Source organism: Neovison vison, chromosome 5, assembly GCF_020171115.1.
Source record: "Neovison vison isolate M4711 chromosome 5, ASM_NN_V1, whole genome shotgun sequence".
Taxonomy (NCBI): Eukaryota; Metazoa; Chordata; class Mammalia; order Carnivora; family Mustelidae; genus Neogale; species Neogale vison.
In genome coordinates, this window is record NC_058095.1 from 20,416,806 (window position 1) to 20,442,678 (window position 25,873).

At 50.9% G+C, this 25,873-nt stretch overlaps 1 protein-coding gene across 1 annotated transcript; it reads right to left on the reverse strand.

Annotated features, from left to right (window-relative positions):
* Positions 1-24: 24 nt before the first annotated feature.
* On the reverse strand, positions 25-25,690 carry ODAD4 (outer dynein arm docking complex subunit 4). Its single transcript, XM_044247936.1, has 12 exons — positions 25,500-25,690; positions 22,859-22,990; positions 22,471-22,621; positions 21,710-21,771; positions 21,249-21,414; positions 19,486-19,710; positions 19,114-19,321; positions 11,550-11,636; positions 9,309-9,505; positions 5,580-5,680; positions 2,339-2,423; positions 25-750 (listed from the first exon to the last, which is right to left on the reverse strand). The coding sequence occupies exons 1-12, from the start codon at positions 25,611-25,613 to the stop codon at positions 188-190; spliced, it is 2,091 nt and encodes a 696-aa protein (XP_044103871.1). The 5' UTR covers positions 25,614-25,690; the 3' UTR covers positions 25-187.
* Positions 25,691-25,873: the final 183 nt, after the last annotated feature.

Sequence of the window (25,873 nt, forward strand, 5' to 3'; positions counted from 1 at the left end):
GCAAAAAGACAGACTCAGGGTTTTTAAGAGTGAAAGATATCTATTGAAAGGGAAAACAGTAGCAGAAAGAGGCAGAGGCGACCTGTGGAGCCCAGTCCACATGTTCTCCTATGAGACAGATCTCAGCTTGAAAATCCAAGTCCAGTTGAATAAGTGCCTAAGGTCCCTGGTCCTGATGCCTGCTGCTTCATTCATCTTTTTCATGTTCTTCCATGTCTTCACCATTTTCTGCCTTTGTCACTTCTGCTGTTTCTCCCAGTTCTGTTTGCCCTATTTCTTCTGACTCTCTTCTGCTGTCTTCTGAAACTTGACTCTCCAGTCCTTCTGATTCCCTTCTGTTTAATTCTCCTGAGGGTTTCTGGTCCAGCTCTGGAGGCCTCCTGTAAATTTCTCTTGATTCCATTCTGCCCACTTCTATCGGTTTCCTGTCCTCCTCTCCCTCGCTTCCTGCACCCAGGTCTCTGGACGTGCTCTTGGCAACATCTTCTGAGTCTCGCCCTGCGGCTCCCAGCCCTATCCTCTTGAAGGAGCTGGCTTCCTCTACTTCTCTCTGCCTGTTTTCTTCTTGTCCACTCGCTGCGACCCTCAGAATTTCCTGAGACAACTCATCTTCTATCTCTTTCTCACTGTCAGCTGGCTCTCGCTCCCAGTGCTTCATCACCTTCTCAAACTCATCTCTCCCTCTTCTCATGCTTTCCTTCTCGTTCCCCAAAGCCGCCTCTCTCAAAGATTCCAATTCAGCTGCCTCTTCTGAAAAACAAAAGAAAGGAAGGAAGAAAAGTAAAAGTTTGTCCATCTCTGGGCCTGGGTTCATCTCAACCCCCTGGGGCCTGTGCTTCTGAGAGACAGCCAGTCACGGTTTCCTGAGCTCCAGCCCTGATCCAGACATCGAGGGGGCTGCAGAGGCAATGTCCTGCGGTTGTCATGGAATTAACAGCATCGTGTCAGTGATCTGAGTTTGTCATCAAAGGACCTGAGACTGATGACAGAGGAATCACAGCCAGTGGTCGCACTGTCAGAATTTAAACCCAGGATAGCCTGCTCTCAGAGCACATTCTCTTTCCCTACAAGTAACACAGGTGCTGGGAAATGACAGAGGGGTTCTTTTCTCCAGCCTCCTCATTCTGCATTACTCTTTGTCCCTGGGAAGCACATTCATCATTTATTGGGAGGTTCCCTATCAAAGTATGAGCTGACTGTTAGCAGGAAGTTCAGCTGGAGAGCTATTTTATTGATAAAAGGATCCTGGGTGGCTCAGTGGGTTGAGCCGCTGCCTTCGGCTCAGGTCATGATCTCGCATCCCGGGATCGAGTCCCGCATCGGGCTCTCTGCGCGGCGGGGGGCCTGCTTCCTCCTCTCTCTCTCTCTGCATGCCTCTCTGCCTACTTGTGATCTCTCTCTGTGTCAAATAAATAAATAAAATCTTTAAAAAAAAAAAAAAAAAGGATCCAAGCTCCCTGCTTTTATGAGCTACAGAGAAAAGTCACAATGCCCTCCCCATGAGAGTCTCCCCCATACTCTCTTCCTGGAAGCTCCTGGTCTCTAAGATGCCTGCAGGGGCCTTAGGTTCTGCAGGAAAGAGATCACCATGTGAAGACCTAGACAATGCTGCCGCCTGCTGTTCCGGGAGGGAAGTGCCCAGCAACTGGCACACAGGCTGCCCAGGGGACCAGGGGAAGGGAGGGAGGCCACTGGAGCTTCTGCCCTTTCCTTGCTGTATCTCTTCACACCTATGGCCCCTGTGGCTCCCGAAAGCAGCTCTGAGGGCCTGTGAAGCAGAGGCAGATGCCTTCCCTGAGGTGATCCAGCCACCACATGGCGGATGCTGGATAATAAAGGGCTGTTGTCCAGCTGCTAGGGTGTCCAGAAACCTCACACCCCATCTCCCCCTGGGCCTGGGTCAGAGAGGACTTCAGCCTTGGTGCCCGGAGGAGTCACTGCCGCACTGAGGGACTGATACACCACAGTGGGGCAGGCAGAAGTTGTGTACAACCGTCTTTCTCCCTCCGCCCCCCAACCCCGTGTCTTCACCCCTGCTGCTTCCCGCTCACACGCAGGAGCCCCTTTGCTGACAGCTCAAATCTCTTGGCTTCCCCAAGGCTGTGGGCTCCTCCAGAGCAGAAGCCAAACCTAAGTCTCCCCCAAATCCCACACCTTCCCAGTGCATGATGAGTGCTTAACTAATATCTGATGAGTTAATTGGAGAAATACAGGAGTGGGCACTCAGAGCAGTGGGGAAGGGCTGGACCTCCTCCTGCACCAAGGAACCCAACCCCAGGACTAGAAGAGCTGCTGGGAAGCATGGACGGGGACCCTGGCACTCCCTCCTGGTGCTCACCTCTTTCTCTCCTTTCTCTCAGTGTCTCCCTGTAGTCCGTTTTCTTCAGCTCTTCGATGATGCCCTTGTTGGCATCGTCTAAGGCCTGTGGATGGAGAGAAGCTGGTGACTCCTCTTAACTCCTGTTGACCCACACCTTCCCTTTCTTCACCTGAGCCCCAACCCCAGAAGCCACGGCTCTCTGCACCAGCCTCGCTGCCCTCCATTTTCTCTGGGCTCCTATGCAAACTCCGGGCCCGGGGTTTAGACTCATGGAGCTGGAATTAGCCACACTAGGTGGCAGGAGATAAACACAACTGCAGGTAACTTGAACTTCAACTCCCTTGGGCTTTGGTATATATTTCAGAGTTGCCTCTCGTCTGCTCATTTTGACCTCTTTACCAGAAGCTTCTTTCGGCTCCAGCTAATGTGGAGACAGTGAAGTCTCTAAGCAAGGCAGCAAGCCACGGAGGGGACTTGGAAACACACTGCCGGGTGTGACTGGGGTGCTGGCCTGTCTCGAGAGGGGCCCCTGGGGCATCCACAGTTTCCCTGGTGTCCTGGGGCTCAGGCTGTGCCTGTTGTTCTGGGCAGAGCTGTGAGAAGCAGCCGGAAACCATCCATGGAGAGACCAGGGGGACTGCTGATCTAGCCACGAGTGTACCTTCCTGCCCAGAGCTGCCAGTACAGGAAGGTAGGGTGACAGGGACCTGGCCTCATGAGGGGTCACCAAGGCCATAGGGTCTTTTCCCTCTGCCTCTCATTTTCAAAACCCTGCCCAGCCTTCAGGGCAACCCCAGACGCCCCACCTTGATGGGACAGCCCAGCCCTGTCTCGCCCACTCAGGTGCTCTCACCCTGGATCCCCTCGTTCCTGTTGCCCTGGCCAGGAACAAGGGGTTTTTGTTTTAACCTTCCCGCTGAGAGCAAGCTTCCTGTGGCCCAGGACCACAACTGTCACCTTTGGGCTGGGCAGCTCAGAGCCAGCCAGTGGCCAGCAGAGATTTACTGGGTTGGACTGTGGAGCTGTTGCTCTCCGGTTGCAGGGCAATCCTGCAGAAGGGCATTAGGGGGGAGAGAGGGTGCGTGGGAATTGGGGGGCAGCCCCATGGTTCAGGGAAGGAGCGCTCTTCCTCCAGAGGGCAAGATGTACACTTGGGGAGCTGACACCCCCCCCACACACACACACATAGCAGGAAGAAGACAGCAGCATGGAAGGGCTAAGCTGCCCTGGGAAGGGAGAAAGGGGGGCACAGACTGCCACGAGATGGAATCTCTCAGGACTGATTTCCCCACCACAACAGGAAAGGGACCCTCACCAGGGTCCTCCACAAACCATGAGCTCACATCCTAAAGCTCTGAGTAGGTCAGGCCACGCCTCTGCCCTTCCCAGCCCTCCACATCCCGGCTGGGCCACCGACTATCTGGGGTCCTTTGGCCCTACTCCTTCTGCCATGGTGAGCTGGCCCTCACATCCAGGCCCAGGGGCTCTTTTCTGCCTCCCACAGACCCCCTCAGTGCCCGTGGCCTCTGGTGCCTTCAGTGCTCTTGCCCCTTCTCAGCCTGGCCAAATCCGTCTGTCCTGGTCCTTCAAAGCACAGCAGGAGGCCCAACTGGAGAATTCTCCTGTCAATTCCCAGGGTCCCTGCTCCCTTTCCTGAGTTCCCGTTGAACCTTCAGTCTGGTCCCCAAGACAGTGCCCCTCATGGTGCCCCCTCATTATTATGCCTGGCCTCTCTTTTAAAGATTTTTATTTATTTATTTATTAGACACAGAGAAAGAGATCACAAGTAGGCAGAGAGGCAGGCCCCCTGCTGAGCAGAGAGCCTGTTTCGGGGCTTTATCCCAGGACGTGAGATCATGACCTGAGCCAAAGGCAGAGGCTTAACCCACTGAGCCACCCAGGCGCCCCTCATTTCTGGCCTCTCTTAATCACAGGGGCAAGCTCACCCAGGACAAGGGCCCTGCTTCATTCATGCCAGTAGATGCTTACTGGGCTCCAGCCATGTGCTGGTGGGAAGCTCTGGTATTTCAACATGGGGCAGCCAAGGGGGGGCAGTGGGAGGTGGGGAGGCCAGGCCACTCATGCAAACTCTGCATCTTTGAGGTCAGTGTGCTGACTCTCCTGAGGATGCACAGCTGCCTGGAGCGGCTCTGGGAGTGGGGTCCAGTCTGATGCACCTGCAGGCTTCCTCTGGCTTCTCGCCAGTCTGCCTCCCGACGCTTATGGTCTACACCAGCACTATGAAACAGAAATGCCTGCCACCATAAGAATTCGGGGCGCCTGAGTGGCTCAGTGGGTAAGCCTCTGCCTTCGCTCAGGGTCCTGAGATCGAGCCCCGTATCCAGCCCTCTGCCTCAGTGGGGAGCCTGCTGCCTCCTCTCTCTCTGTCTGCCTCTCTGCCTACATGTGATCTCTCTCTCTCTGTAAAATAAATAAAATCTTAAAAAAAGAAAAAAAGAATCCTCTAGATCTATACTCTTGGGAACCCACCAGCCACAGGCAGCTATAGAGCCCTTGAAATGTGGCTGTGTGTCTGAGAAACTGAACTTTAAATTTTATTTACTCTTAATTCATTGGCATCTAAATAGCAATATGTGGCAGGCTGCCTTGCTGAGTAGCGGGGGGCCTCCTCCCTAGGCCTGTGAGGGAGGCGGTCACGCTGTATTTCCTGTTGTCTCTGGGAGGAGGCAGCATTTTCCAAAAAGCAAGCCCTAAAATCAGTTGAGGGTTCAGCCAATATTAAACAAAAGAAAAGGGTGCCTGGGTGGCTCATTGGGTTAAAGCCTCTGCCTTTGGCTCAGATCATGGTCTTGGGGTCAGTGGATCGAGCCCTGCATCGAGCCCCGCATCGAGCCCCGCATCGAGCTCTCTGCTCGGCAGGGAGACTGCTTCCTCCCTCTCTCTCTGCCTACTTGTGATCTCTGTATGTCAAATAAATAAATAAAATCTTTTAATAAAAATAAAATAAAAAATAAAAAACAAAAGAAAAGAAAATGGAAACTATGGGAGAATATAACAGGAAATACCAGCATACATAGTTAAGGTAAATATGTTTTGTAAAACTTCCATTTCTATTGTTTATTTCAAATAAAAATAGGTATACTGGGCTGCTGTATAGACTGAGAGCATCAGCGAGCATTTGAAAGGCACTACCCCTGCAGCTGGTGGGTAATAAATCCCCGGGTTCTGGCTGACCCAGGGGCTGAGGACCCCCCCACGCTCTCCCCGAAGCCAGGGCCCAGCAGGGTGGGCAGCTCACGCTGATGATGGCCTGCTGCGCCTCGTTGTTGTGGACCAGCTTCGCTCTCTCCAGGGCTTTCTCAAAGTTGCTCACGGCCGACTCGAAGTCTCTCAGCTTGACTGGAGAGCAGAGAGGAGGCAAGCACAGGGAGACTGTGACACTGTGTGTTGGACAGTGTGACGGCCCAGCCCCTCCCGGGGTCAGTTAGAAGTCCCAGGCCTGGGGCGCCTGGGTGGCTCAGTGGGTTAAGCCTCTGCCTTCGGCTCAGGTCATGATCCCAGAGTCCTGGGATCGAGCCCCACATCAGGCTCTCTGCTCAGCAGGGAGCCTGCTTCCCCCTCTCTCTCTGCCTGCTGCTCTGCCTACTTGTGATCTCTGTCTGTCAAATAAATAAATAAAATCTTTAAAAAAAAAAAAAAAAGTCCCAGGCCTCAGGCAGCATCATGGAGCTGCCCATCTCCCCCCTTACCACCACATTCCTGGGCCAGCTCACCAATTGCTACCAGAACCTAGGAGCCCGAGTCTTGGCTAGCAGCCCTCTCAGTGAGGTCAGAGAGGGAAGAAGGGTCTGAGCCAGGGCCTGTGCGCACACCATGTGTTACCAGGGCAGAGGGACAATCCCATCTTCCCATCTTGCCCCAACATAGGATTGTTCCAGGAATAGAAACCCATATAAATAAATAAATTAAATTAAAAAAAAATATATATATATATATAAAATACAGAAACACACACACACACATTTTAAAATAGGCTCCCTGCATGTGGAGCCCGGTACCAGGGCTTGAACTCACGACCCTGAGAGCAAACCTGAGCTAAGAAAAAGAGTCAGAGGCTTAACCAACCGAGCCACCCAGGTGCCCCTGGAAACCGGTATTTTAAAAACGTTCATTCAAACTGACCTCACCTGTTGTGAAGACCAACCGAGATCAGATGAAAAAGGGGGGGCTGTGACTCACTGGCCAGCAGCTGGAGTCCAGCTCCCGCACTGGTGCAATCTGAACCCCGAGAGGAAGCAGCAGCTGCCCCAGCTCGCTCCCCCAGCTGGTGAGTGCTGCAGCTGGGACCTCACTGAAGTGGTATGACTGACTGCCCACGGTTTCTTTTTTTTTTTTTTTTTTAATTTATTTATTTGACAGAGAGAGATCACAAGTAGGCAGAGAGGCAGGCAGAGAGAGAGGAGGAAGCAGGCTCCCTGCTGAGCAGAGAGCCCGATGCGGGGCTCCATCCCAGGACCCCAGGATCATAACCCGAGCCGAAGGCAGCAGCCTAACCCACTGAGCCACCCAGGCGCCCCCTGCCCACGGTTTCTGACAGGAGGCCCCAGGCCCGAAGCTCCGCAGCGAGACTGGATGGCCTCTAAAACCCAGGGGCTCCAAGCAGCTGCATTTGGTTTTTCCATCCCAGAGTGGGGAAGCTAAAAGCAGCAGCGACTGCCTGGTTCTCCAGGGGCCTTTGGGGCCAAGCAAGTCCTCAAGAGGAGACTGAGGAGAAGCGCCTGGGTGGTGTGGTCCGTTAAGCTTGGGTGCCTGGGTGGCTCAGTGGGTTAAGCCTCTGCCTTCAGCCCAGGTCATGGTCTTGGGATCCTGGGATCAAGCCTTGCATCAGGGTGGTGGTCGGGGGGGGGGTCTCTGCTCAGCAGGGAGCCTGCTTCCCTCCCACCCTCCGCCTCTCTGCCTACTTGCAATCTTTCTGTGCCAAATAAATAAATAAAATCTAAAAATAAAAAAAAGCTGAAGCGTCAAGACTTGTGGTTTTAGCTCAGGTCCTGACCTCTGGGCTCTGGGATTGGAGCCCTGTTCCTGCCTCCGCCCCAAGCATGGAATCTGCTAAAGTTTCTCCCCTCCTTTAAAATAAATAAATAAATCTCTCTCTTTTTAAGATTTATTTATTTATTTTAGAGAGAGAATGCACAGCGGGGAGGGCTGGGGCAGGGAGAGGGAGAGAGAAACTTAAGCAGATTTCCTGCTGAGCATGGAGCCCACTTGGGGCTCCATCTCACACCCCTGAGGTCAGCACCTGAACTGAAACCAAGATTCGGAGGCCTAACTGACTGCACCACCCAGGCGCCCCAGTAAATAAATCTTAAAAAAAAAAAAAAAAAGACTAAGGACAACACTGACCCTGAGGGGTACATCTCATTTCCCCCTCAGTTTATACTATGCCCTCCTGAGAACAGAAAAGGATTCTAGGAAAAGCTCTAGTACTCATGCCTTCCCCCAGTTTCAAGCTTCCAGTGGTCCTGTCTAACTGTGATTTTAGGGAAGAATCTCTGATTTGTAACGAGGCCCATGAGGCCCTGCGGATCTGGCCCCTCCTCATCTACCCCATCCAGACCTCCTGGCCCTCAAAGCTGACCCTGGTTTCCCTCAGCTTCTTAAATCCCCCAAACTCCTCGCCACCTTTTACATGGTGTTCCTTTGGCTGGAAAGTGCTGTCCTCAGCTTTTAGAATAGTTGGTGGTGCCTTCTCATCCTTAAGGTTTCTGCTTCAAAGTGACTTCCTCAGACATGAAGGCAGGACAAGGTCATCAAAGATTATCCCTACTATGTGCCCTGCTTGGTGCCTCAAAGGTGCCAAGTAAGTATTTGTGGTAAGAATAATGAATGATAATGCCCTTGACCACAGCCCCTGCCGCATCACCTCCCCCACTGGGGGTCCGTTGCACCCCCGGGGCAGGGGCCTGGGCTCTAGTCCCAGCCTCATTGCTTACTGACCTGTGACCTCCAGCCATTTCCTTCCTAACTTTGATTTATGAAATATTTCAAATATACAGAAACATAGATGACATATAGTGAGGCCCTATGACTCGTCACCGGGCTTCAACAATTTGAAATACCACCAACCCTGTCTCATCTGTTCTTGCTCACCCCTGCCCCTTGCTGGGTTATTTTAAAACTTTACTGAGGAGTAATTTAGATATTATAAAATGCCCCATTTGTGAGTATACAGTTCAATGACTTTTAGTAACTTGATGGAGTTGTACAATGATCCCCACAACCCAGTTTTAGGACTTTTCCATCAAGCACCTAACATGCTCTCTCTCTGTCAAATAAATAAGTAAAATCTTTTTTTTTTTTAATTAAAGATTTTTATTTTTACTTATTTGACAGAGAGAGACACGGTGAGAGAGGGAACACAAGCTGGGGGAGTGGGAGAGGGAGAAGCAGGCTTCCGCCGAGCAGGGAGCCCAATGTGGGGCTTGATCCCAGGACCCTGAGATCATGACCTGAGCCGAAGGCAGAAGCTTAACAACTGAGCCACCCAGGTGCCCCAGCAAATAAAATCTTAAAAAAAAAAAAAAAGAACATCTGCATCACTCTGAAAACATTCCTCATGTGACCTGGGCAGTCAGCTAACCACGCAGTGCCTTCATTTCCCCGTCTTCAAAAGGAGGACAATACTACCTTTGTCACTGGCTCACGCAGTGATTAAGTGCAAGAATGCACACGAGAAGCGTTCCAAGGCCAGAGAAAGTGGCCCTGTTTTGATGATGATGCAATGCTGGGCTGATTTGCAGCTGAAATCCTCGGGGCAGCTTCTGGGGTGCTCCCAGCTCTCACGCTTACAAGAGGCACTTACTGCACACCAGTCAAAATGAAGGACTCTATCCCCCACTCTCAGGGGCCACATTCATCTGGCCAGGGACACATTGGGATGATAAGTGTCCCCAGCCCTCGTCTGTCCCCTCAGCCAGAGGCCTGGGAAAGGTAGTGTTTGGAGAGTCCTCTCTCTCCATGCCCATACCTTGTGCCTGTGCCACCAGAACGCTGGCATTCAGCTGCCACTCAATGTCTCCTTCTTCCTCGGCACACTGCTGGGACTTCTCACCATAATGCTGGGCCTGCCAGGGCTGGTCCAGCTCCAAGTAGCAGCGGCCAATCTCGTGGAACAGCCAGGTCTTCTCCAGGGTGGTTTTTGCCAGAGGGATCTTCTCCTCCCACCTGGGAATGTGAAGAACCAGGGTCACTTCTTTCCACTTAAACCCATGACTCTGGCTGAGCAGAACTCGTTCTCCAGCTACCAGTTCTTTCCCACGCGGGAGTAGAGCCAGTAAAGCATTAAGAGATTTTGAAATGGCCAGAGCTCCTTTGGTACGTTTACAGATAGAACTGAAACAACAATTGAAAATCCTGTTTGTAAACTTGCATTGCAAATAACATACAAATAACCTTGAAGAGTATCGTTAAATATACAGAAGACAAAATCCACACGGAAGAGATGAGAATGGGGGCACCTGGGTGGCTCAGTGGGTTAAGCCGCTGCCTTCGGCTCAGGTCGTGATCTCAGGGTCCTGGGATCGAGTCCCACATCGGGCTCTCTGCTCAGCAGGGAGCCTGCTTCCTTCTCTCTCTCTCTGCCTGCCTCTCTGCCTACTTGTGATCTCTGTCTGTCAAATAAATAAATAAATAAAAATCTTAAAAAAAAAAAAAAAAGATGAGAATGAAAAACAACAACAACAAATGAGATACCAATAAAGTTAGATGAGGATTAGACCTAGTCATCGTCTCTGGGTGGTGAGACAATTTTTCTGCTGCTCTTTTCTTTTTTCCAAATCAATATATATTTTTTAAAGATTTTATTTATTTATTTGAGAGAGAGCATGAGAGGAGAGAGGTCAGTGGGAGAGGCAGACTCCCTGCCGAGTAGGGAGCCCAATGTGGGACTCAATCCCAGGACTCCAGGATCATGACCTGAGCCGAAGGTAGTCACTTAACCAACTGAGCCACCCAGGCGCCCCTCCAAATCAATATTTTAACAACAAGCACAAATTTACTACAAAATTTTCTTTTTTAAAAGAGATTTTCTTTTTTTATTTGAGAGAAAGAGAGACAGCATGAGCCCAGAGATGGGCAGAGGGAGAAGCAGACTCCCCGCTGAGCAGGAAGTCCAATGGGAGGCTCAATCCCAGGACCCGGGACCATGACCTGAGCCACCCAGGAACCCCTGCAAAACATTTTCTTTCTTTCTTTCTTTCTTTCTTTCTTTTTTTTAAAGATTTTATTTATTTATTTGACAGACAGAGATCACAAGTAGGCAGAGAGGCAGGCAGAGAGAGAGGAGGAAGCAGGCTCCCTGAGCAGAGAGCCCGATGCGGAACTCGATCCCAGGACCCTGAGATCATGACCTGAGCCGAAGGCAGTGGCTTAACCCACTGAGCCACCCAGGCGCCCCTGCAAAACATTTTCTAATAGAAAGATACAAACAGGTGAATGAACTCTCAGACTCCTCTGTCTTTTAGGACATAGACACCAGGGGCCATTCAGGAAACCAAGTGATGTGGAACAGAAGGGTCCCGGTGGATAAGTCTAACTCGGTCCGGCTCTGGAGAGCTCAGCCTCCCTTCCTAGTGACCCCATGACCCCACAGACTCACAGAACAGCCTCAGAAGAGGTCCCTGAGGCCAGCTGATCGATCAGCTCCTGAACTTACTCAAGGTAAGGAATATCTGGTAGTGCTTGTGAAAAATAGATTCCTGAAGGCTCTTGGCTGGGTCAGTAGGTTAAGCGTCTGTCTTCAGCTCAGGTCATGATCCCAGGGTCCTGGGATGGAGTCCTAGTGTTGCTGGGCTCCCTGCTTATCGGGGAGCTTGCTTCGCCCACTCCCTCTGTCCCCCCCCAACTCATGCTCCAGTTCTCTCTCTCTCAAATACATAAATAAACTCTTAAAGCAAAAAACAAAACAAAAACTAGGTTCCTGGGCTCCAACCCAGACCTGCAGGATCAGAATTTTAGTGCAGAGATGCCCGTAACTTACACACCTGTGCCCCAGGTGATTCCTCTGACTGGGGAATTGTGAGCAGATGCTGATTCAAGTCAATCACCTTAAATGATGAGCCTCAGAGTTGACAAAGGGGTTTGCCCATGGTTACCCAGCAGAGCCAGGAGCCAAACTCAGGTCTTCTGTTTGCCTGGCATGCCGGCCCCAGGCTGGGAGGGTGGTTAGTCCTGGTGGTCAGGTGGGGAAGGGGCAGCCGAGGTCACTCACGTGTCAATGGCTTGCTGGAATTTCCCAACTCTGGCAAAAACCCTGCCAATGTTGTCAAGGGCTCTCGACTTAGCATCAGGAAGGTCACTGTGGCAAAGAAGCAGGATATGTTCTTCATTAGAAATTGGCCTAGGGGCACCTGGGTGGCTCAGTCAGTTAAGCATCTGTCTTCATCTCAGGTCATGATCCCAGGGTCCTGGGATGGAATCCTAGGGTTGTTGGGCTCCCTGCTCAGTGGGGAGTCCTCTTCCCCCTCTCCCTCGGCCTCTATCCCCCAACCTGCTTGTGCGCTCTCGCTTTCTGTCAAATAAATACATTTTTTAAAAAGATTTATTTATTTACCTAGGTGGGAGGGGCAGAGGCAGAGAATATTTCAAGTAGAGTCCCCACTGAGCAAAGAATCAGAAACGGGGCTCGATCCCATAACCCACGAGATCATGACCTGAGCTGAAACCAAGAGTCAGATGCTTAACCAACTGAGCCAGCCAGGTGCCCCTCAGCTCATGTCTTGATCTCAAGGTCATGAGTTCAAGCCCCATGTTGGGCGCTAGGTGTGGAGCCTACTTAAGAAAATAAGAGAGAGGAAAAGAGGGAGAGATGGAGGAGGGAGGGAGGAAGAAAGGAAAAAAGGAAGGGAGGGAGGGAGAGAGAGAGAGGAAGGGAGGGAGGAAAAAAGAGAGAAAGAAAGAAAAAGAAACTGGCCATTCTAGGCACTGTGATAACTGAAGAAAAGCAGACAGGGGCCCTGGCCTCAGAAATTTGGGGTTCAGTCCAGTTGGAGGGATGATGCCCAGGTGGCAGGGCTGGGGCACGCAAGTCCTCTCATGCCCTGTGGCATGAATGAACACCACAGGAACCTTTCCAGAGAACAATCAATCACTCAAGAGTTTACACACATGTCCCTTTGATGCAGCAATTTCCTTCTAGGAATTTACCTGGAGAAGATAATGTAACAAGAACGCTTGTTACAGCAGTGTTTATAATAATAAACCTTAGAAACAACCTTAACTGGTGCCCCAGCTCTGATACTTTTTGTGTATAAAAAGTCCCTGACACATTCAGTGAAAAAGTCAGATTATAGGAGTGTGTGATATGACTGTTGCCCCATCTGTGCTAAAAATAAATATGCAGGCTTAAGGCATGATGCTGTGTTCCTGGCCTGATAGTGGAAGAAGGGGCCACACAGGAGGCGCACAGAGAACCGAGTGTGAGTCTAGAAGGTGGAAAAAGCTGGAAACAGGTTCTCCCTGGAGCCTGTGCGGGGCATGGCCTTGCCAACGCCTTGGTTCTGGCCCAGGGAGAATGCCTTCAGACTTCTAACCTTCAGAACTACAAAAGAATGAATGTGGGGTGTCTGGGTGGCACAGGCAGTTAAGCGTCAGACTCTTGGTTTCAGCTCAGGTCATGATCTCTGGGTCCTGATCTCAGGGTTGGGAGACTGAGCCCCGCATTGAGCTCTGTGCTCAGTATGGAGTCTGCTTAGGATTCTGTCTCTCTCGCGCTCTTTCCCCCTCTTCCCCTGCTCGTTCACTCTCTCTCTCTTTCAAGCGAGTAAATAAATAAAATCTTTTAAAAAACTGAATTTGTTTTAACTTACCAAAAAAGAAGTGAATGAATAAAAAGTGGGCATTTTTTTTTTTTTTAAGAATTTATTTGCAAGCAATCTCTACCCCTAGTGTGGGGCTCCAAGTCCAATCCTGAGATCAAGAGTCAGGTGCTCCACTGACTGAGCCAGTCAGGGACTCCCCCAAATTGGCATTTTTTAAAAGATTTTATTTATTTATTTGACAGAGAGAAATCACAAGTAGGCAGAGAGACGGGCAAAGAGAGAGGGGGGAAAAGAGGCTCCCCACTGAGCAGAGAGCCTGATGTGGGGCTTGATCCCAGGACCCTAAGATCATGACCCGAGTCAAAGGCAGAGGCTTAACCCACTGAGCCACACAAGCGCCCCAAAATGGGCATTTTTAAAAGCAGAGAGGATGTAAGTCTAGCTATTAACAGTGATTATCCAAGGGAAATGAAAGTATGACGGAAACTACCCATTTATCCATATTGTTTGAATTGTCTACAGTATTTCTGTATCATCAGAAAAGAAATTAAGATATTTTCTTTTTTCTTGGGACACCTGGGTGGCTCAGTGGGTTAAGCCGCTGCCTTCGGCTCAGGTCATGATCTCAGGGTCCTGGGATCGAGTCCCGCATTGGGCTCTCTGCTCAGCAGGAAGCCTGCTTCCCTCTCTCTCTCTCTCTCTCTGCCTGCCTCTCCATCTACTTGTGATTTCTCTCTGTCAAATAAATAAATAAAATCTTTAAAAAAAAAAAGATATTTTCTTTTTTCTTAAAAGATTTTATTTATTTATTTATTTGAGAGAGAGAGAGAAAGAGAGAGAGGAGAGAGCACAAGAAGGGGGAGGGGCAGAGGGAGAGAGAAAAGCAGACTCCCCACTGAGCAGGGAGCCCAATGCCATGTGGAGCTCCACCCCTGAGATCAGGACCCTGAGATCATGACCTGAGTGGAAGGCAGATGCTTAACCAACTGAGCCACCCAGGTGCCTATGAGATTAAGATATTTCCATTAAAAAAGGAGATAATTGCTCCCCTTACATCGGTTCTTTCCCATTACTACCATATGAACATTGTTCTGTTATAAAATTCTTCCCCAACAAATCAGAAAAATGTCCCCCAGTGCACACCCAGCATCTCCTCCCACTCTCCCTCCTCTTTGTCCCTCAAGGCCCTGGCAGCCAGTGGGCTCCTATGTCCCCCATGACACTTTGCTCCCTGGACTCATTCTCCCCCAACCGTGGCCAAAGCTGCCTTTAAAACATGCACATCTCATCAAGACATCCCTCTCTCCACAGAAGCACGCACACAGATGTCGCTGTGCTTGATGGCGAAAGTGGAACAGTCTGAGTGTCCCACAGTGATGTAGCTAAAGAAATGGCTATGCACACTGAAATTCCTTTTCTCTGGAGTCGTTTGAAGAACGAGGCCCTTTCCAAGACAATTTCTTCTTAAAAATCATAAAAAATAAATTGCTTTTAAGAATTCTAGGTATGGGGGCACCTGGGTGGCTCAGTGGGTTAAAGCTTCTGCCTTCGGCCCAGGTCATGATCTCAGGGTCCTGGGATCGAACCCCACATCGGGCTCTCTGCACGGCAGGGAGCCTGCTTACCTCTCTCTCTCTCTCTCTGCCTGCCTCTCTGCCTACTTGTGATCTCTGTCTGTCAAATAAATAAATAAAATCTTAAAAAAAAAAAAAAGAATCCTAGGTATGTGCATAGGTACATAAATATGTAGGTAAATACATTGAAAGGGGGTCAGAAGGATGTGTGCCAACATGGCCGCAGGTAAATGAGTGGCATGTGGTGGTGGGAGGTGGGGATGGGGAAGACATCCAAGTTCGGCTTGCATCGTAGTGCCCCAGAGTTCTAGACCAAGTACAACACTAACCCTAGTACTTGTGTGAAAATAGACTCCTCCTCAGTCCTCAATCCTCCCCAGCATGGGACCCAGACTGCTACTCCCCACAGGTCTTGACCCCGCGCCCTGCATCTCTCATCCCTGCCACTTCTTTCTGCCTAGGGTGCCTCTCTCCCTCCCCATCATCCACTTGCTGACCTGTCCTGTCTGGAACCCCGAGCTCCTAGCAGTGCTCCCACCTGCCTCTCTCCCTGGGCCTATGGCCTTTCTGTGCACCTGGTGCTCCCACAGATGCTCTGATGGAAGTCCCCCTTCTAGAATGGGGACTCAGGTACAGCATGATGAATGAATGAATAAGTTGTAATATGTTCATTTATTCATATTATATGAGAAGAAATAACAATAGCAATGAGAAAGCATGCAATCAAGTCACCTAGAGTATCTAGGTGGGAAGAGTAGAGTATCTACCTAGAGTATCTAGACCGGAAAATGAGGGCTGGGTCCACTGGAGATGCTTCTGAGACAAGCTGGGGTTTGATCTGTGCCTTGAGGGCCAGCAGGCTTTGGAGGTGGGGAGCCCATAGGGGCCATGGTTGATTAGAATGAGGGAGAGCCTGAACAAACAAGACCGGAGGCCTTGTGGGTGGTAAAAAGGGACTAATGTTGTCTGAGGAACAGCTTCGTTTATTTAGCTGCTTGGCAGGCATTAATCACCTACTGTGCAGAAGGTGCTGGGAAGAGAAAGAGATGTAAAATAGTCCCTTCCAAAATCCATAGTCTAACAGGGGAGCCATGATCCACATGGAGTGTAGAGAGGGAGCACCAAGGGTGAGGGAGACTTCTAAACCATGTGGGGGACACTTGGAATTTTCCTGGAGGGAGATACATTTACAATTGTGAAGGACAGGAAGGGGGGAGTTGATGAAGAAAGAGAAGGGAGTCCTGTTTAGGGGCTGTAGGAGCAGAGCCACAAGGTGTTGGCGGGGGTGGGGTGGGGTAGGGGGTGGAGGGGCTCAGGATGCCCAGGGGCCTGGACAGAATTGGGTCCATTGGGGCTAGGAGAAGTCAGATCAGGAAGAGCAGCCTGAACTGAGCAGAATTGTGAGCTGGAACTTTATCCCAGTCCTACCACTGGACTGGTTCTGTACAGAAGGGCCAGCTGGGCTGCAGGAAACCCAGGTCAGAGAAATCGGGCAAGAAGTGAGAAGGGTCTGGACTGAGCTGTGGCAGGGAAACAGAAAAGCGCCATGGAGACAGGAAGGAGGAGGCCCAAACGACATGGAGGCTGGCTGGGCGCGAGCACGGAGGGAGGTGTCTGGGAAGCTGTCTAGCTCCTTCCTGGGGACTCAGTGACATCCTCACAGAGACGGAACCTTGGAGCAAGAGGTTTGGGAGGAAGATAAGGGATTCCACTTTGGACATGTTAAATGTGGGGTTCCTTTGGGACATCCAAGGTGGAAATGTCTTGGAATCAGTTGGATATGCAGGCCTGGGGCTCAGGAGGGAGGTCTGCTGAGAAGTTAAGACTATAAGTGAGTGTTAAGGGCACAGGAGATGGTTGGGCCCATGGTACTGTGCTTACATATTTTATTTAATCCTCATGATCTCTATGAGTCAGTATTAATATACCTTCATTAGAGACGAGCAAACCGAGAAGACAAGCAACTTAATCAAATCCACACAGCTTCCGACTACCAAAGCCAGGAATCAAAAGTCAGCTTTGTCTCCAAAGCTGTTGCTTGTTTTCTGCTTCTGGAATGGCCAATACCAGATACTTCTCAGCATAGCAAAGGCCAGGGAGAAATGAACTGGGAATGAATAGCACGTGGGGCTCAGATGAGTGAGGAGAGGGTGGGGTGGTTAAGAAATACAGTTTGAAGGGCGCCTGGGTGGCTTAGTGGGTTAGAGCCTCTGCCTTCGGCTCAGGTCATGATCCCAGGGTCCTGGGATCAAGCCCCGCATCGGGCTCTCTGCTCAGAGGGGAGCCTGCTTCCCTCTCTCTCTCTCTGCCTGCCTCTCTGCCTACTTGTGATCTCTGTCAAAAAAATTAAAAAAAAAAAAGAAAAGAAATACAGTTTGAGGGCACCTGGGTGGCTCAGTCTATTAAGCATCTGACTCTTGATTTCAGCTTAGGCCATGATCTTGGGGTCATGAGATTGAGCCCCATATCGAGCTCTGCACTCAGCATGGAGTTTGCTTGAGATTCTTTCCCCCTCCCTCTCCTTTCCCTTCTGCTCCTCTCCCCCAACTCATGCTCACGCTCCCTCTAATTAAGTAAGTAAGTAAATCTTTTAAGAAAAAGAAATGTAGGGCACCTGGGTGGCTCAGTGGGTTAAGCCGCTGCCTTCGGCTCAGGTCATGATCTCAGGGTCCTGGGATCAAGTCCCACATCGGGCTCTCTGCTCAGCAGGGAGCCTGCTTCCCTCTCTCTCTCTCTGCCTGCCTCTCCATCTACTTGTGATTTCTCTCTGTCAAATAAATAAATAAAATCTTTTTAAAAAAAAGTTTAAAAAAAAAAAAAGAAAAAGAAATGTAGGGGCGCCTGGGTGGCTCAGTGGGTTAAGCCGCTGCCTTCGGCTCAGGTCATGATCTCGGGGTCCTGGGATCGAGCCCCACATCGGGCTCTCTGCTCAGTGGGGAGCCTGCTTCCTTCTCTTTCTCTGCCTGCCTCTCTGCCTACTTGTGATCTCTACCTGTCAAATAAGTAAATAAATAAAATCTTAAAAAAAAAAAAAAAGAAAGAAAAAGAAATGTGGTTTGACCCAAATGGAGGAGTGACCTGGGAGGACTGCGTGGAAGCGGGTTCAGATAGGGCCTTGAGTGCCAGGTGAAGGCATGTGGTTTTAACCTGCGGGCCACGAGGGGCCAGGACCTGTGTGTCAGCACGGGAAGAACTGCTGGATGAAAGGCGGGCCTCTGGAGGCGGCGCGTGGGAACAGCTGGAGGCAGGGAGAGCAGAGACCTGCCCTGTGAGTGGAAATCAGATGATGGGAGGTAGGGAGAGGCTCAGACTATGGGGCAACTGGACACTGAGCAGGAGAAAGTCAGGGAGGGCTCCAAAGGTTAGAAACAGGATGCCCAGCAAGTGATGGCACCTTTGAGAGGTACCCTCAAGTCTGGGGAAGAGCTGATGGTTGGTATTAGTATGGTTATGGACACCTGGCACCGTCCTGAGATCTTTACCGGACTTCTGCCTGTCCTCTCCAACCCTCTCAGGAAGCGGGGACTGTTATGCCCCCTGGACGGCAGAGACCTGGCTGGGAGAGGTGATGTGACTTGCCCAAGGTCCCACGACTGCAGGGTACAATTCTGAAGCCTGCTCACTCGGACTCCAGAGCCCAGGCTCTCAGCCAGCGCCATAGTATCTGAGGCCCTGCTTGATCTGCCCCCGCCATCTGGTCTGGCTTCCCCTTGGCCACTCTTCCCCTGGCACTACTCTGTGCTTTCTGGCTTTGAGCTTCCTTCTGCCTGCTTCAGGGCCCTCCCACAGACTGACTGCGTTCCCCAGTGCCCAGTGAAATCCTCCTGGAATGCACTTCTCCTAGCCCTGCGTCCCCTACATGTCCTCTGTGACACTGCCCACGATTACTGTCTTTAGCTATGTCACTTTCTGTTTTACATCTGCAGAGAGATGACCCTTTTATCTGGTCCCTGTGGCTTTCCCGAGGCTGGCAGCAGCTGGCAGGTCTGGGATTGATGTGTGCTTGTGGAGATGATTTAAGAATGGACCTGTCCCCTCAGAATCAAACCTCTGGGAGTTTTTTGGCGTTCTAAGCCACTGCCTTCCTCTTTTGGCAAAACAAAGCTTGGGTGCCTGGGTGGTTCAGTGGGTTAAGCCTCTGCCTTCGGCTCAGGTCATGATCTCAGGGTGCTGGGATTGAGCCCCACATCAGGCTCTCTGCTCGGCAGGAAGCCTGCTTCCCCCGTCTTTCTCTGCCTGCCTCTCTGCCTACTTGTGACCTCTGTCTCTCTGTCAAATAAATAAATAAAATCTTGGAAAAAAAAAAAGCTGACAATCTAGGTCTGCCTCTTCGCCTCAGTCCTGGGAGCTCACCCACCAGCAGCCTTGGCAAAAGGCTCGTGTGCAACCTCTGCCCTGCTCTCTGTAGGGCCCCGCCACTCGGCCTGCCCCGGGCACTCACTATTGCTTGGCGATCTCCAAATCCTTTCTGTGGCTCTGCAGGGCTGCGACCATCTGCCCCAGCTCGATTTGGGCATTCCCAATGCAGCTGTACAAGTTCCCAACCAGCTCGTCCTTGTTGGGCACCTCCTCTTTGTTCCATTCGAGCACTTTCTTCAGCACTTTCTCCGCTTTCTGAAGGCTCCCATCAGCACTGCCGCTGGTCAGCACTGGGAAGGGAAACGGGGGACATGGAGGTGGCAGCAGTCTCCTCAGGCTGATGGGAAGACCTGCCTCCCCCCAGATCCGATCTGCAGGCCAACGGAACCTCGGGCCCCTGTGTTGCTCTCCCACCACCGGGCAAAGGTCTCGCCCTTCTGAGAACAGCACCCACACATGTCTATGTCCTCGAGGCTCTTGAGGATGTAATGGGCTGTCTGTGAGGGACGGCGTTTGCGGTCCCGCAGCCACTTCTCTTGCATCAGCTTCCGGTCCCGCTCCCTGGCGTAGATGGGCTTCTGCTGCCTCCAGAAGTTACTGCGGGTGTCCAGGTAGTTGATGCCTGTCATGATGAGGTCCTCCACGGTCAGGCCATGCTTGATGGTGCCCTTGATCAGATCTGGGAAAAATGGTGTGAGGAGGAAGTGACTAGAACCGGCGTCTGAGGGAGCTGCCTCCTCTTGCCTGGGGATTCCTATTGTGGGGTCCCCAGTGGGGAGTACTGCTCGGAGCTGGGGAAAGCAAGGGCATGTAGGTAGCAGAGTGCCTCTATGTGGACCTAGGTGAAGCCAGATCCCCTCTTCCAGGTATTCCCATGGTGTAGAACTTTGCACACAGGCCTCTTATGGCAAGATACAAGGAGCTAATGGAAGGGGCAGCTGGCAGATAGCTGTCTGGAAGGACCACAGCCCTCGGGCCCCCTTATTTCAGGTTGTGTTCTCTGAGGAGACTGAGTATGAATGCACAACCTGGCCCCGGTTGCCAGTGCCAAGGGATTGCCCAGGTGCCAAATGGGCCAGGGCTGGCAGGGAGCTGGAGGGTGTGCCCGCCTGCCTGACCACAGAGGTTAGAGCTGGTAGCAAAATGGCAAGGCCTTCTGGGGTAATTTTCAGGCAACCCCCTTCTCCACAGAAGCTCCTCCAGAGGAAAGTGTTCAGACCGCTGATGGAGAAGTGCTTCAGGCTCCTGAGACACAGACCTGTTGGGAACCCTGTGGATAGCCTCGGGAAGGCAGTTCTGGAGAAAAGGCATTTGACTCAAGGATGATCCCTGCTCAGGCTTAGGAGCTAATGGCAATACTCCCACCCTCCCATTTCATTTCAAGATTCTGCCCTACTGGGCGCCTGGGTGGCTCAGTGGGTTAAGCCGCTGCCTTCAGCTCAGGTCATGATCTCAGGGTCCTGGGATCGAGTCCCACATCCGGCTCTCTGCTCAGCAGAAAGCCTGCTTCCCTCTCTCTCTCTCTCTCTCTCTCTCTGCCTGCCTCTCTGTCTACTTGTGATCTCTCTCTGTCAAATAAATAAATAAAATCTTTAAAAAAAAAAAAAAATTCTGCCCTACTTCCTGTCACTGCCAGCACGGTATAGTGGAAAGAGCATTAGACTGGAGGTTAGGAGGCCAGCCTCTGGGGTCGACTTCACCATGAACTTGCTTGTCATCTTGGACAAGTTGCTCCCCATTCAGGGTCTTTCTTTCCTTATCTATAAAAGGAGGGAGTAGACCAGATGAGATTTCGGAACATTCTAGTTTTACCTACTATCATAGGATCCCCCTCCTAGCACATCCGAGCTGGATTCCTTTGCCCTTTCTACAAATTGAAGGCTCAGGGGATATCCCTCCAGGGACTCAGGTGACAAAGGAACCCCAATCTCTAGGGTTCCCTCCCAGGGGTACCATAGTGCTAAGGGCACTGGTTCTGAAATTGGGCATCCTAGATTCAAACCCAAGAGCCAAGTCACCGTTTACCAATATGTAACTTTCTCGGTGAGTTACTTAATCTTTCTGCACCTGAGTTTCCTCACCTATAAACAAGAATACTAGGAAATTCTGTTCATAAACTATTGTTACATGACAGGCTCTCTCTCAGCTCATGTATTAAGCACCTGCCCGGGATTTCTTTTGCCCCAAGTTCCCTGTTGCAAACAAAGTATCTGAAACCTTCATCCAGTAGGAGCTTCTCCAGAAACTCCTTGTCCACGTAGAGCTCGCCCAGGAGCTGGCGGACAATCTTCTCACTCTTGAGTGAGCCCTTCCGCTTGGACTCCCTCTCGGGGTGATGTACGAGTTGTCTCATGGGATGAGGCTTCTGCTGGGCTTTCATACTCTGGAAAGATGGAGCAATACCCAGTATAGCCTCAACAAGGAGCACTGAGCACCTGGACATGGTCCCAGACTCTGTGATCCCAGACATCTCCTCCAGGACCTCTCAGTGGGCCAAGAACCATGGAGTGGTCTGGTCTAGGAACAGCTAGATTCCCAAGACCCCCCGGGAGCTGGGGCAGAATCCCAAAGCTGCCCATGATGGAGTTGACTGCCCCCAGGTTAGAGGGCCACTGAGACCTCCGGCACATGTGGGCACTTCCTTGGGAGCGATATGACATCAGAACCAAAGCCCTTACCTCAGCTTGCTTGCTTAAGAAGGATAGATCCCCTTTGTTCTCTAGCTTAACTGAAGAAGGACCTGTAAGGAAAGAGGCTGGGCTCAGGTGTGCCAGGTCCTCAAGCATGACCTATCACATATTTTTATGTAGAAATGGCTACCTTTAGCAGGAAGTGGTAGAGGCTGTGGCAAAGCTGGCTCTGAGGTAGCCCAGCAGGTTGATGGTAAAGGATGTTTGGAATAATACTCTTTGATGAGCTAGGCAGCCCCTCCTAGCCTAAGGCCGTGGCAGCCAGATTTCCAAACAAAGGCAGTCCCTGAGCACTGAGGGAGCTCTCCATCCCCAGCAATTTCCACACTCTGCCACCCACAGTGGCAAACTCTTGCTTTCCTCCCTCCTCCCCCTTGCCACTAAGCCAATGGGTACGGCCAGTCCTTGGTGCGTTCGTTCGTGGTAAGAGAAGAAGCCAGGAACTAGGGAAGTCTAGGCTCAGGACCCCATTCTATCCTACAAAACCAGGCCAAAGACAGGCCTAATGTGAACAGATTTCGCATCTGGCTTAGAGGACAACCAGAAGTTGCAGGGCTGAGCATCGTGGATCAATGGCTGGTCCTCTGGGTGGACAGATTAGTTCCTAATCTTCAACAAAATCAGCAGCAACCAGATCCAAGCATGAGACTCCCTCCAGGCCTGGTGGTGGCTGCTCACTCATTGTACTTCCAAGCCCAAGGATTCCAAGAGCCTCCCTGGATAAGGGTATAGGTCCCATGGTCACTCACTTCCTACTGAGTTGTTGATGGCTTCCTGGGCTTTCTGAATTCCAACTTTGAATTCTCGGTCAGGCCGCAGCTTGTAGCCTCGATGATAGAACACCAAGGCAAACTCAAAGTCTCCCATGGTGTACAGGGTCTCAGCCTTTTGTAAAATTCCCTGAAATGAGATGAAATCAAATTGAGGTGGCAGAAAAGGCCTTATAGGACTTAATGTGGTGGAGCAGAGGGTCCTGGGTTGAGGATCAAGGTTGGGATACAGGGACAGGTATAGCTAGGTAAGTGACCTAGGGAGAGAAAAAGGCATCAAACCCTAGGCAGTCTGGCTGGTTCTTCAACTTCTTCTCATCAGATGCTGCCACAGGCAATGGCAGTGGTGAAAGTCAGATTGAGTCACCTTACAGAAAGTCGGGTCACCCTGGAGTGAAGCCTCAGCATCCTTCAGGGACTTCTCCAGCTCTCCCATCTTCAGGAAGCACTTGGATCGGGCAACCAGGCCATTCTTGTCTCCATTTTGAAGGTGAAGAGCCTAAGAAAGGAAACACCCAGGTTGACAGGCATCAGGCAGCACAATGTAGAAGTTTGACGGGAAAGAGCATCCCACCCCCCGCTGCCAGCATTTCAAGGGGATTCCTCAGACCAGCAAACAGGTCTCTGGAACTTTCCAAACCAAAAGCAGCACGACACTGATCTTCGCTCAGTCCGCTGATTGTCTGCCTGTAGCTCATCTCGAACAAGATCAAATCACTGTGAAAGCCCCTGGTGGAGATGTGTGAATGTACCACTCGGTGGATATACTGAATTTCTCAAATGTCGGGGATTCCTCCAGTCCACTCAGGCAACAGAAGCTTAGGATTTTAGCGCATATCCAATTCAACCACAAACCCCAAAATGGCTGCACAACACTCAAAATGCATTTCAGAGACTAAGCATTCTGAAGGCTAACAAAATGGTTTTAGGACATCTGCAACTTGAGTCATCCATTCCCCTAACTCTCTCTTCTTACCTAGCTTGTTGTGAATGAATCATATTCTAGGAGATCAAGATGAAAATGCTAGCAAAACTGAAACTGCCATCTGGGTAGTAAAGTGGGAATGGAACACTTCTCCTGGTCCCTGTGTCCTCTCTTCTGTTTGAAATCATCCCTGGAGGGGCATCGGGGTGGCTCAGTCAGTTGGGCGTCTGCCTCTTGATTTTGGCTAAGGTTATGATCTCAGGGTTGAGAGATCAAGCCTCAGGTAGGGCTCTGTGCTTAGTGGGGAGTCTGCTTCTCTCCTCCTGCTCCCTCTGACCCTTCCTCCACATGAGCACACACACACCCTCTCTCTCAAAATAAGTAAATTAATAAATCTTAAAAAAAAGAAAAGAAAAGGGGTGCCTGAGTGGCTCAGTTGGTTAAGTGGCTGCCTTTGGCTTGGATCATGATCCCAAGGTCCTGTCTGGCTCCCTGCTCAGTGGGGAGCCTGCTTCTCTCTTTCCTGCTCCCCCTGCTTGTGCTCTCTCTCTTCCTCTCTCCCTGTCAAATAAGTAAATAAATAAAAATTTTTTTAAAGATTTTATTTATTTATTTGACAGAGAGAGATCACAAGCAGGCAGAGAGGCAGGCAGAGAGAGAGGAAGGGAAGCAGTCCCCCTGCTGAGCAGAGAGCCCGATGTGGGACTCAATCCCAGGACCCTGAGATCATGACCCGAGCCGAAGGCAGCGGCTCAACCCACTGAGCCACCCAGGCGCCCCAATAAATAAAAATTTTTAAAAAGAAAAGAAAATCATCAATAGAGCTGTGATGTACTGTCATTCCTGAGGCATCATACTGTACCCACACCTTTCTAAGACTTTTCTTACTCTTCCAGGAACAGGAAGTAGCTACTGGCTTTTGCGGAAGAAGTCTACTTCTCTCACCAAAGCTATTTTCCCTTGGGGTGTTCTCTTCTCTCTGCCGGAAGGAGAATGGGTGGGGGCAGGGCTCCTGAACTCAGCTGTTGATCCATGGGGCCAACCAATCTGGTTTTAGGGTGTGATTGGTGATTGAAAGGGACTCAAGACTGGGTAGCAGTGGAAAAGCTTGACTTTAGCAGGAGTCCTGAGAATGGTTAGAGGGCTATCCTACCACTCCCTCTTGATCAAGAAGTAGGCTATACATTGTAAAAGACATTGTAGTAAGAACAGCTAATTGCTTGGGGCGCCTCCGTGGCACAGTTGGTTGAGCAACAAGACTCTTGATTTCAGCTCAGGTCGTGATCTCAGGGTCTTGAGATCCAGCCCTGAGTGGGACTCCCTGCTCAGGATGGAGTCTGCTTGGGACTCTCTCTCCCTCCTCCACTCCCCCAGCCCCAGTGCACACTCTATCTCTCTCTTTCTCTAAAATAAATAAATAAAATCTTTTTAAAAAAAGAACATCAAATAGCTTACTTGTGAGGGAGTATGTATGATGGTTAGCACCTCAGCACTGGAATCTGAGTGCCTGGGTTTGAAAACTTTCTCTTGCCAGTTCAGTGATCTCGGCCATGTACTCAAGTTCTGTATCACTTTCCTCATCTATAAAATGGAGTAATAACAGAACCTCCCTCATAGGGTTGTCTAATATCTTGGATATTAGTGCCTGATATCCTAAAACAGGACCCTATCTCCATAGGGTGGGGTGAGCAATTGGTACTACGATTATATATAATAGTGCTATGTACTGGCCCTCTTCTGCGAGCAGCTGTGTGCTTGAGATTTCCCTGCTTGTCCACGCAGCCTCCAAGTCCATTCCCCAGCCAAGGATGGGAAATTGCGGCTGCTCTGTGGGAAGAAGCCAGTCACACAACAGTCCAGTAAAAAAGTAGAAGCCACTCTTAATGCAGAGAACGGTTATTCACAGGCAGAAGGCAAGTGGGAAATGGTAGAAAGTGGCGAGGCAGTGACAGTAGAGCGTCAGTCAGGAACAAATGAATAAGAGAAACAACAGGGTCCTCCGGGTACCATGGGGGACCTCGGTGTTATCAGGAATCAGAAGTGATGGGTAATGGGTAGGTTCAGAGCCCGACTCACGACTCACGTTGCTGAAGCTATGGGCGGCTTTAGAGAACTCTCCGCACAGATACAGCCGTTCGCCCTCCGCCATATAAGAGGGAAAGGTGCTTCGCAAGCTGTCAGCTTCTGGGTCCGACATGGTGGCCGGATTCGGTGACGCTGAAGCAGAAAAAGGGAGGAAAAGAAGCCGGAGAACCTCCGTCGCCTTGTGGAAGCCTCGTCTCTTAGCAACCGGGAAGCGTAGAGTTGCTTCCGGCCCCTCCCCTCGCTCCCCAGCTCCCCCCGGGCGGGAGGCCGCGGTACCTCCGCCGCCAGCGTGCGCATGCGCCGGCCCAGCAGGGCGTGGGCCGGGGCGTGATGAGCGCGTGGCGGTTGACTGCCTAGAGGCTGCACTAGGCA